Raw genomic sequence first — 12,791 nt, forward strand, 5'->3', positions numbered from 1 at the left:
AGTGGGCCTATCCAAGCCTGAGCTGTTATCAAGGGCAGAGGCAAGTGAAGACACTATTTGGATAACCCTTGCTCAGGCACCACAGCTCAGACTTACGTTGCAAGGCAAATATTTACCTATGGCCTAAACAAAGTCAGCGTTTCAAAACTTTGTTCAAAATACTGCATAACCCTGAGCTGTTTCCTTGAACTTGTCTCAGAGAAGGAAAGATCCTGTGTCTAGTACCTATGCAGGCTGTTCTCGGGAGACAAGCAGGAAGAAAATGAAGCATCTGCTCTGCTTCCTGGTTTTGATCCTCATTTCTGGAGTAGGAGGCTTTGATCTTGTTATCGACGAAATCCCAGATGTGAGTATTTCCAGGCAGGGCCTAGGTCTCCCTTCCTTACTGAAGTCGACATCGAAGCTGCAGCTGGCTTCAGTGGGAGCAGAGTTGGGTCACTGCTTCACAGCTCTGCTTGTATCTCGTGAATTCTCTTCTACTTTTAGCTGTAAATGGGATTGTTCTGATGGCTGGACCTGTCATTCGTAGTGTTGCTTTTTTAATATTATTAAAGTTGGGATAGTATGGGCATAGCTCCAAATTTGTTTTCAAGCAGGATTCATATTTTTACCTCAATTTTGCCTCTTCTGGTGGTTTTAACCTTTAAACATTCAAGTGGCTTCTACTCTTAGACATTCAGCATATTTTATATCCTGTTTCCCTGGAATAAACAGATCACCTAGATATCTTTGTGGATGGGGACTGCAGTACGGACCAATATGACCTTCAGCAAAGCTTCATATGGACTCAGGTTTTTGTTAACAGGAATTCAGATGTGGAGTTAAGATCCTATTGACCATACATTCCTCAGCAGAGGGATGAGATAATTTATAGAAGTGCTTGTAATTGCTTAGGATAGTACAATGATGAAAAGTATAGTCATAGCTTTGACTCTGAAGCTGAGTCCAAATTTAAACCCCCAGGCTCAGGTGAACTTAGATTTGAGTGTCTACACCCATTTCCACATTGCTGTATTGCAATATTTCTGTGAAATCAGCAGGGACTGTATGAAACTTTCTTTTCCTTCGCAAGATTAACAAAAAGAGTTAGTGAGCAGGGATATCCTCTTTTTGTATCTTCTTACAGCACTTTTCATGACACAGTGAGATTTTTATCCTGAGTTTGCAATTCCCAGAAAAAATATTCCAGACCTGTGCTCCTTTCTAAACATAGATGCAATATCAGTTTAACGTCAATGTGCTTAAACAATTTCAGTTAATTTTGTGCAAACTTTTGCATGTATACTATCATATAAGTTGGAGAGAAACTCATGAATTTAAACTTCTTCCTTGCCATAAATTAAACTTCTAACAAACTTTAATTAAGAGTATTGCTGTGGTGTAAGAATCACACTTCTAATTGAATCAGTGCAGCTTTGCTCTTGGAAAAGACCTGATGTTCCTTTGCTGTCAATGGGATAAATTCAGTTGTCAGGTATATTAGTAGAAAGCCAGAGACAACTTGTATTGGTTTGAGCAGAAATTCTCTGAACTTGCTGATGTATGTGAGATCAGTATCTGAAATGCTGTAGTTACCATGGGTGGACCCATCCTGATGATAATCTGCCTCTTGCTCTTTATGAGCATTTCAGTGTGTTAAATATTACTCCTTGTTTCAGAAGAAAAGGTTGCAAAAAGATAGAAAAGGCCATGGTCTTAGATGAGTGTATAAAGCTAGTTGGCCACAGATGGAAACCGAATGTGTGAAGATGCAGCATTTTGGTCTTAAATGTTTTGCATCTTTGCTCGCCATTTGCACCACGGGGAGCTAAATTCCCTTTGGAACTCTGTTAGAGTGCTAATAAATAATGAATCAAGCGATAAACAGTAAGGCAGTAGCAACACCTCTTCATTTCTTCCTCTTTCTCCTCTAGGAAGTGGAAAATCTGATTGACCTAGAAAATGATGGATTTCCTTCAAGCTCCAAGATGAGAAATGGCAGGTACCAGGTACAGTACCCAAAAATGCTTCAAAAAAAAGGGAAGCAAGAATGCCTGGGAGGTGTCTCCAGGCAGCCTGTTCCATGTCAAGGGTTGTAAGCATGCAATCAGGTAGGACCAGCAGGTCCTTACATGCATTGAGACCTCCATATCTCTTGTTGGGATAAGAACTGCTACTATCCTTCATGCAGTACCTGGCACAACAAGGCTTTGTTCCATATCTGAGTTCCTGAGGACCACAATACAGATGCTGAACAATGGAGATACTTGTCTGTCTAACTTCATGTATGGGAAAAATCCCATTGATACTGGTGGGGCTTTTCCATGAGAAAATGGAAAAGGACTTCAGACACTTGCAATGTGGGCTGAAACATTTCAGTCCTGCAGGTAGTCATAGAATCATAGAATATTTTGGGTTGGAAGGGACCTTGAAGATCACCTAGTTCCAGTCCACCCCTGCCACAGGCAGAGACACCTTCAACTAGTCAGGTTGCTCAAAGCCCCATCCAACCTGGCCTTGAAGACTTCCAGGGATGGGGCAACCACAACTTCTCTGGACAACCTCTTCCAGTGCCTCACCACCCTCATAGTGAAGCATTCTTCTTTATATCTAATATGAATTTACCATCTTTCAGTTTAAAGCCGTTGCCCCTTGTCTTATTGCTACAGGCCCTTGCAAAAAGTCCCTCTCCAACTTTCTTGTAGACCCCCTTTAGGTACTGGCAGGCTGCAATAAGGTCTCCCCAGAGCCTTCTCTTTTCCAGGCTGAACCCCCCCAGCTCTCCCAGCCTGTCCTCCCAGCAGAGCTGTTCCAGCCCCCTGATCATCTTTGTGGCCTCCTCTGGCCCCGCTCCAGCAGGTCCATGTCTCTCCTGTGCCGAGGGCTCCAGAGCTGGACGCAGCCCTGCAGGGGGGTCTCCCCAGAGCGGGACAGAGGGGCAGAATCCCCTCCCTCAACCTGCTGGCCACGCGGCTTTGGAGGCAGCCCCAGATATGGTTGGCATAGTCCATTCATTCATATTTAACTCAGGTCAAAAGAGTGCAGCACAGTGTCACATGAGTAATGAGCTGGTGGACTCTGAGACCAGGAAAGAAAATTTGTTTCCAGCATGCCGATGGTTTGCAGATTACTGTATTCTGTCGGCTTCTGAAACAGAAACAGTTACAACAGCATTGCAGGAGTTTTCCTGTGTTTTACACAGTAGTAATTAACGATAATAATCATGAAGTTGGTTGTTTGAAGGTATTAGCTTTTATTACACTGAATGAAAGAAATTATGATCAGTGGACCTTGTCCTCCACCAAGCTCCGGTGCTGCCTTTCTTGAGCTTGTTCAGTACAATGAAAACAAAAGATTCTCTTGAGTAAAGTTGGATTTCCCAGCATTTTTGAAGTTAAGCACAGGCAAACATGATTCTTCTTTATCCTAAGGTTTTTTGAAAGGGGCCTCACAGACACTGTCAATGTAATTTATTGACACCTAAAGTCCCCATTACACTGCCAGAAAAATGGAAGATTTTAGCACAAATATGAATCAAGCCAGTTTACGTTCGCCAGACCAGCATTTAAACAATTTAATCATGATCTAAGCAGAAATCCTTTCTAGCTGGACTTCTTCAGGACATCATTTCTTTCCAACATGTCTGTATTAGTGCCATATGTGTTACACTGCCTCTGTTCCCCAGCTTTCTGGATACCTAGTGATATAGACATATACATGCAGTAATTTGCAATTCTACTAGTAGTTTTATTATATCAGTTATTCCTTCTATTCCCGTATATTATTTCTCATCCTTTACCTATCAAATGATCCTTTGCAAACCAGTAGAACTAAGATCCCAGGTATAGGATGAGCTACCCTTACGTTAGTTGGGTCACAATAAAAGATTAATAAATTAAACTGAACTACGCTAAACATCTTGAGACAGTAGCTCTTGGCCAACAGCAGGCATAAAGTTACTTACTGTGGATCACTAGAGGAAGGCTATCTTCCAAATTATTGTTTTAGCACTATGTTTTTCTACAGTGAGGTCACTAGCCCATTGGCAACAAGGCAACAGAACTCCTCTGCAGGCCGTACTTGATTATCTCTAAATAGCTTTCTATGTCCAGTTCAGGTATTCTGGTGAAAAATATTTGCTCCTGAGTAATTCCAAAAATACTGTGTCTCAGGTATGTGAATGGTCCTCGTGACCACAGAAACAGAGCACCTCATGGGCTGGAATGCTGGTAACCTTAAGAACCTCCGTGTGATTGTTCACTGCCATTATCTCTCTTTTGGAGACAGATAATGGAGCTTGTGCCTAGATTGTGAGGCAGGATGTTCTATAGCATGTCTCCCAGTCCTGGTCCTGATCTCTGTCTGTTCAGAGCCAGGTGACATCACACCTATTTCCTTACTGCTCTGCCTGCCTGGCTCCCTCCCCATAAGAACCAGCATAGGAAAAAATATGGAAGGAGAAAGAGGGTGGAATCAGCTGGCTGGAGAGCTCTCTGGGCTCCCAGGGTATAAATGTGACCAGAAAGACCAGGATTCATCTTTAGCACTGTGAAAACAAATTCTGCCAAGACCTAGGTTTGAAATTGCTCTTCTTGCACCTCACACTAAGGGTCATGATCCCCAAAAGGAGTCTCAAGAGGCTGCAATGAAATTGCAGTGTGTTAAAAAAACTGCTTAGGAAATGGCTCACATGAAAACAAGTGCATCTACGAGGAAACGTCACCTCAAAGAACTGGGAGGACATGCCAGATAGATACATCTCATCCTCTTTCTAGTTTTTCATACTGGGCATCGACTTTTCAACCTTTTCCTTAATTTCTTATCACTTATCCTAGGAATTTTCATGCCCCAGTAGAAAAGTAATTTCCTTCGTATGCAGTATAACGTCTCTGAATCTGCCTTCCTTATTGTACTGTCACACTTCAGAAGTAGCCTGTGGACTGCAACTTGAAAGCAACGGTAAGCTAGGCATCCTGTAGATGACCTAAAACCTGCAATCTCTTGTAATGCATTACCTCTTGCAATGCATTCCTCCCTTAGGCACCTTGGCTACTTCCTCCCCAAACAGGACAGGAGGAATCAGCGTCAGCAGCCTTGGATAATAATTAGGTTGAAGTATTCAATATATTCTTGATGGTAGACTGCAATATTCATGCACAGTGATTTGAATAAAGATCATTACAGAGGGCTAAATATCCGTAGCCTGCACAGATGTCGGGAGAAGACAGGTATCAGTACCTGAAGATGGGCCCAACTCTATCAAGACCAGATCCTTAGTTCCCAAGGCACTCATCTCCACCCTAATCAGGAACTTGCCACATGTTAGATATTTCACAAGATGCTGTTTCTATGCACTGTGGTCATCAGCAGTTCTGGCTGTGGCTTAAGGCAACCATCAGCCATGAATTCTCATCCCAGAAATAGCACAAGTCTCATGTGCCACAGAAATCCTTATAAAGCCCGTTTTCTCAGTAACTACACCAGCGCTCAAACCTGCTGCAGCTCTGGCCTCCTGACCTGTTGGAGTGGCTGCCCTCTGCAACCTTTGAGATCTTAGGGGGATGGTTGGCCCAACCCATGTCTGATCTCTAACAACAGTGGTAGGAGTCATTACGTGTACAAGTGATAAGCTCACGTCCCCATCAGTGTCTCCTCCTTCTCCTCCACTGTCACAAAAATAAACAGGAAGGAAACCTGGGCATCTTGAAACCTTTAAGCGCCATTTGTAAAGTCAGTCAGGAGCCCTAAGCTCTTCTGAGAACCAGAAAAGTACCACAATAAAACAAATCCCCACTGTGCTAAGGTCTTGGTCTTCACCCTTTCAAAATTAAATTTGTTTCAGGTAAGGTTGGTTTAGTCTTAATTTATATTCATGCTGGTGATGTTTCCAATGCCAAGGGTATGTGTGGGTGGTTCTTTATCAGATGTGAAGGGTCCAGTTCACTGTAGAGTGATGTCTGTAGGGTGTCAGGATGGACTGAGCAGGGATCAACCCATCAGGCTTCGCAGAGGGTCTCTAGAGAGCCATAAATTTCCAGATCCTGAAACCCCAGGATGAATGTTGCAGGGGGATCCTGTACAGCTGGTAAATAAAAACCTGCATTTGTTCTCAGGCAGGCGGAAATTCTGCAGTCTTTCTATCTGGCTTTAATGGATCCTTAAAGTCATCTCATTAAAACGATTTTGCTATGCCATGCATCATCTCTTATGCAGGCCAAGATTTTCCTAGTAACAGGATATTAATTAGCTTCAAATGAACTTAGTAACTGTACAGCAAGCCCTTATATGCACCATGAGACTAATGCAGCTTTCCTGAGCATCTTCTGTGGTTTTGGGTCCTCTTGGATTCAAGTGCTACTGAAACCTGAAATGAGATTGGTATGTTTTGGTACATTTTTATAATTTAACTATCAGTATCTGAACTAGTCTCCTGAATTTCCTGCTCATCATCAGTGGAGTTGAATGGCTCAGTTCAGTTGCCTACACGTACAGATCTATCAGTGTCCAAGACATCTTACTGGGTGTCAGATGCCATGCAAGACCTACAGAAGCCTCATGATCTCCTGGAGCCCCAGCTGTAGGTCAGTGTGGTACCCTTGGGCACCTCCAGCGGCACAGAGCACCCAATCCCCTTACCAGTACTGTCAGCACGGTTTAGGGCAGGACTCATTCAGCCAAACAGGAGTATCTACTTTCAGATGAAAGGGACCACTCCATTGCCAAATCTCATCTCAGTTATTCACACAAGTCTTAAGTTTGAGGCAAACAGAATGATTCAAATGGCCACAAGATGTCACCACCTCATCATAGAAATTTCCAAATAGACATATACAACAGAGCAGGGGGAAAAACAACCATTGATGAGCTGTTTCAGCGCTTCTAAGCAGTGCATAAATAACTAACTTTACATATATATAAGCATATAAATGTAATATCGATTTCACAATAGGGTTTTTATGTATACATATTCCATATAATACAATACTGGAGATATATGTTCTATAACGTAAATAAAAACAAGATGAGCTAAAAGGTCTGGTGTTTAAGGTTTTTCCACTTTTCCTAGAAAAACAAAAACGTAATTTTTGTGTTAAAAGCTAGGATTTCTGAGTATGACTTTTTGCCAGCATGTTTTGCTTTCAGGAAGATTGGTTTTGTTCTAGAAGAGAATGTTTTCTATAAAAAATGAAAGAGAGGAAGAGAGCTGTCCTTCTGGTTTTGATAGCCTCCAAGTCACAGCTGGGAGATCACGTGCTCCAACATCCCATGTACAAATACATAAAACAAGACAAAAGCAATATGCACACTAAGTCTGAGAACTCAAACCAATTGTGATCATCTTGGAAAGCAGATTTTCGATGTTACCACTATCTGATCCCTGTCTTGAAACAGCCTCAATCTGTGTTCTTAGCTTTGCTGAAATACATTCTCCATATTTTTCTTTTCCAGCGAAGCACATCTGACTGGGGGTATGTTGGAGATCTGGTGAGTTTTTTTTCTTCCTCTATGGAAAATAATACCGAACAAAGTGATTCTCTAGTTAACCATTTTTTGGAAATCAATTCTGTTGTTTGTTCAGTTCCTTGTTTTTACTGCCAGTTGGATATTAACCTATTTTCTTTAAACAGAGCACTGTTTGCACAATACTGTTTATACACCTGCTCCTGGAGGGAGAAGGGTATGGTAAATATGAAGAAATAGCATCAAAAGTGATTAGACAAAGACAATACCTTCATATACCAGTTCAATATTGTTCTCCCACTGCATGGTTTAAACATTTACAACACTAGGTTGGTAACCAATGCTTCAGGTCTCTTATTTAGGACTTTTATTGAAACTGTAAGCTTTATCCTCCTCAGTATATGATGCTGAGGATTACTGTGTACCCTTCTTTGCTGGATTGCACCAATAGAGTCATTCCAAGGACTGGCTGCATGGTCAAAAGGAAGGAAAACATTCCAGCTTAATAAATTCCCTGAACTGTTATAATGAGCTATATTCACATGAGTGTCCTGCCACGATTGCCAGGTAACATACGGAGGTGTCTTGAACTTGAGCTCATGTCCCATCTGGCTGCCATATTGTAACGAACAGCAGTTGAAAAAAAGACACTGAGACTAAAAATTGAGGGTTGATATTGCCCTCTAAGGCACATTTTCTAGCTGTGTCCTAACTTTATAGAGTAATTTTGTCAATTACAGGTGGAAGACCATGACAAGATAGGTCTTTACAGCTACAAAGTTCAATCCACTATAACATCACGGTTGGCCAACACAATGATCCAAGCCAAAATGGTGAATAACGCAAAACGGTCCCAGCACATAGTGTTTGATGTACAAGTCCCCAAAGGAGCTTTTATTGACAACTTTACTATGTAAGTAGTGGGCAGGTATCAGCCTTGTGCTCTGTCAGGTTTAATGTGGTGGCAGAATGTGGTGGGAGGGAGGTATTTGTAAAAGCAAAACACATCTATTTTCCAGGTTCAGTGTAATTTTAGCAGGCTTTCTCAAAGAAAAAAGGTTCATGTCATCATACTTCCTGTCTGTCCATCTATTCCTCTCCAGCAATTATTGGGCCATTGGCCAATGTTGACAAAATTTGACAAAAGAACAGAACTCTCAAATAGACTAAGCTCCTACCTGTCTTGTGCAAGTTGGCACCAGATCAAAGGAATCATAGAATAGAATCATAGAATTAAGGAAAAGACCTATAAGATCATCAGGTCCAACCATCAACCCAACACCACCATGCCCACTAAACCATGTCCCCAATTGCCACATCGACATGTTTTTTGAACACCTCCAGTGATGGTGACTCCACCACCTCCCTGGGCAGCCTGTTCTAATGTTTGACCACTCTTTCAGTAAAGAAATTTTTCCTAATATCCAATCTAAACCTCCCCTGCCACAACTTGAGGCTGTTTCCTTTCATCTTATCGCTAGTTACTTGGGAGAAGAGACCAACATCCACCTCACTACAACCCCCTTTCAGGTAGTTGTAGAGAGCTATAAGGTCTGCCCTCAGCCTCCTCTTCTCCAGACTAAACAATCACGATGTCCCTTTTGTAGTGAGAGGCCCAAAACTGAATACACTATTTGAGATGCGGCCTCACCAGTGCCGAGTACAGGGGCACAATCATTTCCCTGCTGCTGCTGGCCACACTATTTCTGATACAGGCCAGGATACTGTTGGCCTTCTTGGCCACCTGGGCACACTGCTGGCTCATGTCTCACGAGATAAGAGAGACCCAAATTGGAGCCCTCACTGAACAGAAAGAAACTAGCCTGCTTCAATATCCATTGAGAGAGGCAGCAGCCACCTTGCTGGTCAGGAGACATGTCCTGGTCCATGTTCCAAAACAGCCACGACATGAGTAACTGCCTGCCCTGCCCAAGAACTGGGGAAAGTATGAAGGAGGTGGGGGACAGCAGATCCTCCTCAGAGTACAAGAGTGCTGGCTACTTGAAATGAAAAAGCAGGTAGGGAAAAAGATATAGATCTACTGGAAACCAGACTTCATTACTTTGGGGATAAACACCAGCATTATTATTTTATTTCCCACCAGCTTAGATTTCACTGATGTTTTTCTAAAGTGAAGAAACAGCCATCGATTGTAAAGTTGTTTCTTTTACAAACTGACTGTGCTTCCCTCTCCTAGGGATGTCAATGGTATAACATTTACCAGCAAAATCCGGGAAAAATCTGAAGCCAGAAAAATGTACTCTCAAGCAAAAGCCAAAGGCAAAGCTGCTGGAATAGTAAGGTACAAAGATGTTTGCATATAGGTGTTGTACTGAACTTATTCATAGGAGAACTGAAGTGACCCATCTCAGGAGGATATAGATGAACCCTGGGAAGGAAAATGTGTTGCTTGCTTACAGCAGCTCTGATATTTAATTGTCAAGGACTTGTGTTTCTGCTTTCAGCTTGATAAAACATATTATTCTAACAGACAACTGCAGGTCCCCGAAACAGGCCACAGTTAGAATCAGACCCAGCAAATGCATAACTCTAAACTCAAAATGCAAAGAATCTCTCTTCCTCCTTGTATTTTCTCAAAATAACCCCACAGCTGACTTTTCAGGAGCAATGCCTTGGATATGGAAAACTTCAAAACTGAAGTGAATGTGCCCCCAGGAACAAGGATCCAGTTTGAACTTCACTACCATGAAATGATTCGAAGGAAACTGAGCTCCTATGAGCACGTCATCTCTGTGAAGCCAGGACGCTTGGCAAAACACATGGAGGTAAAGTATAGAGCTGGTGTCTGTAGGCAGCACCCCACAGGTGAATCCTTACAGAGAAAGCAGCCAAGGTTCCTATGAGCCCCACAGCAGGACACTTCATCTACAGCTCCTTCCTTTTACATGGGCTCAGTACAAATAGCCTCAAGGTCACTGTGCAGACCAGAATGAGACACATAGCCAGGAGCTATGTAGCTACATGAGTGAGGAGCAAATGTGTCTGGCCTCCTGTTGTACTCAGTTGGGCATCTCCTGAATGACGACTGACTCATGTCAGAACCACTTGGGCAAACAAGCTTTGGCCTATATATACCCTTGTGTAAACTTGCCTTGACTGAAGGAAAACAAACAATATTTGCTATTTATTTGGAACGATGCTTTTCACAATAATCCTAACTTCATGAGATAGTGTCCTGTGACAGCAGATGTTCTCTGAATGACAGTTGCTCCACAACTGGCTGCCAGAAGATGATTTGTCTTACTCTTTCCCTCTTTCTTGCACTCATCCAAAGGTGTCCTCTGTCATCCACCAACAGACTGATTCAAAGAAATCCAAACTTAAGAAATTTAAACTCAATAACATCAAAGTATTATTAAGCAGACATATTTATTGCAGCGCTGGATGCATGGGGGATATCTCCTCCTAACATGCGTGCGCTGAAACAAAAGTTCATCATTTATATACCTTAAAGACATGAATATTCACACATTTTCCGAGAAATAGATAAGATCCTTGTTTATCTATTACATTTACATAATGCTGGCATTGCAAAACTACACTACGCATGCGCGAGGGTCTCAGGTGGTCGTCGGTGGTCGTTTGGGGAGTTAGCCCCCTCCTCCTTTTTCCCTTTTATGGTCACGGGTCTCTTGAGGAAAATTTCTTCTCCTTGAATGTTTGCCACTTCTGTTGTCCAACCAAGCAGTTCCTTCTTATCATCCTTGTTAGAGCATTCCTGCCGGTTTGTCTCTATGCTCAAGGTTAAGATATTTTCTCTGTTCTCTTTAATCTCTCAGTCCTTGCTCTTAACTCTTCTTTGTTTTAATTTTCATGAGGCCTGCTTTCCTCGTGATTAGCCATTTACACATAGTTACAACGTTAGCATTGAGGCTAATACAGCCTAAGGACTATGTGAGTAGGCCATTAAACATAATCACATAGTTATTAGGCTAAAGAATTCTATACTAAAGTTAAACTAATCAGGTAATCAATAACCTTCCATACGTTAAGAAATTTGCAAATCTTACAGTTGATTAGTGACACACATTGAAACCTTATACTTGTTTTACAACCTTGTTTCAAGACACAGGATACAGGGGTAGATGGACATTTCCATCCAGCCACTCTTATGTTCCTGTTTCATAAATGTCTCCTTCTTCAGCTTTCCATGGCTTCAGCATAAGCTGTATATGAAAGTTTACTAATCACATTTCCTCGGTGCAGTCTGTGATCTGCTTCAAGCTGTCCAAAGGTCTCAGTTAGTCCTACTGAAAAGGACGCCATGTCCTGCCTCCTAGTAGCCTTACTAACTATTCAGAAACACAACCAGAAAAAGCCCTTATCTCAGGCTGACAGGATAAAACCTTTATTTTCCAAATCACCTTGGCCATCCAAACAAAAGCAAAAATACTCTCTGTCCTGTCAATAGCATCAGTAGAGAGGGAGAGAACTCATCACCAAGTGTTCCTTCTGGCCTTCTAACCCAAAGCAACGCTTACGCAGTCACTTCATGCTTCTTTCGTGCTTTCAGCATAAACAACGGTATCACCCTTGACTCCTGTCCTACCACTTGCCCCATAGGGTGGGAGAGAGAGGAAGAACGAGCATTTCCACCAAACTCTTTCTATTCTTTGGGCACTTTTTTTGTCTTTCTATTGTGGTCTATTTTCAGCATTGCATAGATCCCCACCATGAATGAGACTAGCCCTACAGGAGCACTCTCAAGAGCATCCCAACCCCCAGTTGGAGTTTGCCTATGGAGGGTTCATGAGATCCTGATACAACACTGACACTGCTTCATACTAATGTCCTCCCTTCCTGCCTTTAGGTGGATGTCCGCATTATTGAGCCGCAGGGACTTCGCTACGTGCATGTTCCTAATTCACTCGGAGATCATTTCGATGGAATCACCACCATCTCCAAGGGAGAGAAAAAGGTAATAGTCACAGACTGGAAATAGCGTGAAAACTTCAGTTTTCACAACACTTGTTCCTACACGGTCATGGCACTTTTTCATACCTGCTGGAAGCATGCAAAAATATAGCAAAAAATACAGTATCTTCCTTATTGCTACCTAACCGTATATACAAGATGCTCAGTGGCAGCAGTATAGAAATAGTGTGTAGTCCACCCATCTTTGTGCAAAGCTTTTCATTTGTAATTCTGGAAGGGCAATGCACTGGGATTGCTGGATGTGAAAAAGTTAGGTGATGGATATCAAGTGAAATAACCATTCTGGAATAACTTCACAGTCTCAGTTTCAACAGGGAACATCTGCATAGGGACTTATTTTAGAGTGGCTCTTTTCCTTGACATTCTTACCATAGTTTTCTCCAGCATAACTCCAA

At 42.3% G+C, this 12,791-nt stretch overlaps 1 protein-coding gene across 1 annotated transcript in view; it reads left to right on the forward strand.

Moving 5' to 3' along the window:
- Window positions 1-262: 262 nt before the first annotated feature.
- ITIH2 (inter-alpha-trypsin inhibitor heavy chain 2) overlaps window positions 263-12,791 on the forward strand; it is a gene marked incomplete at its 5' end in the record, with an annotated part of 33,195 nt that continues 20,666 nt past the window's right edge. The window contains 7 exons of the mRNA XM_082005242.1: window positions 263-346; window positions 1,914-1,988; window positions 7,429-7,464; window positions 8,181-8,353; window positions 9,638-9,742; window positions 10,064-10,226; window positions 12,272-12,379. Of these exons, the coding sequence (XP_081861368.1) occupies window positions 263-346; window positions 1,914-1,988; window positions 7,429-7,464; window positions 8,181-8,353; window positions 9,638-9,742; window positions 10,064-10,226; window positions 12,272-12,379 (744 nt within the window). The remainder of the gene's footprint in view (window positions 347-1,913; window positions 1,989-7,428; window positions 7,465-8,180; window positions 8,354-9,637; window positions 9,743-10,063; window positions 10,227-12,271; window positions 12,380-12,791) is intronic.

This window comes from Phaethon aethereus (genome assembly GCF_964289735.1).
Source record: "Phaethon aethereus genome assembly, chromosome: 1".
Taxonomy (NCBI): domain Eukaryota; kingdom Metazoa; phylum Chordata; class Aves; order Phaethontiformes; family Phaethontidae; genus Phaethon; species Phaethon aethereus.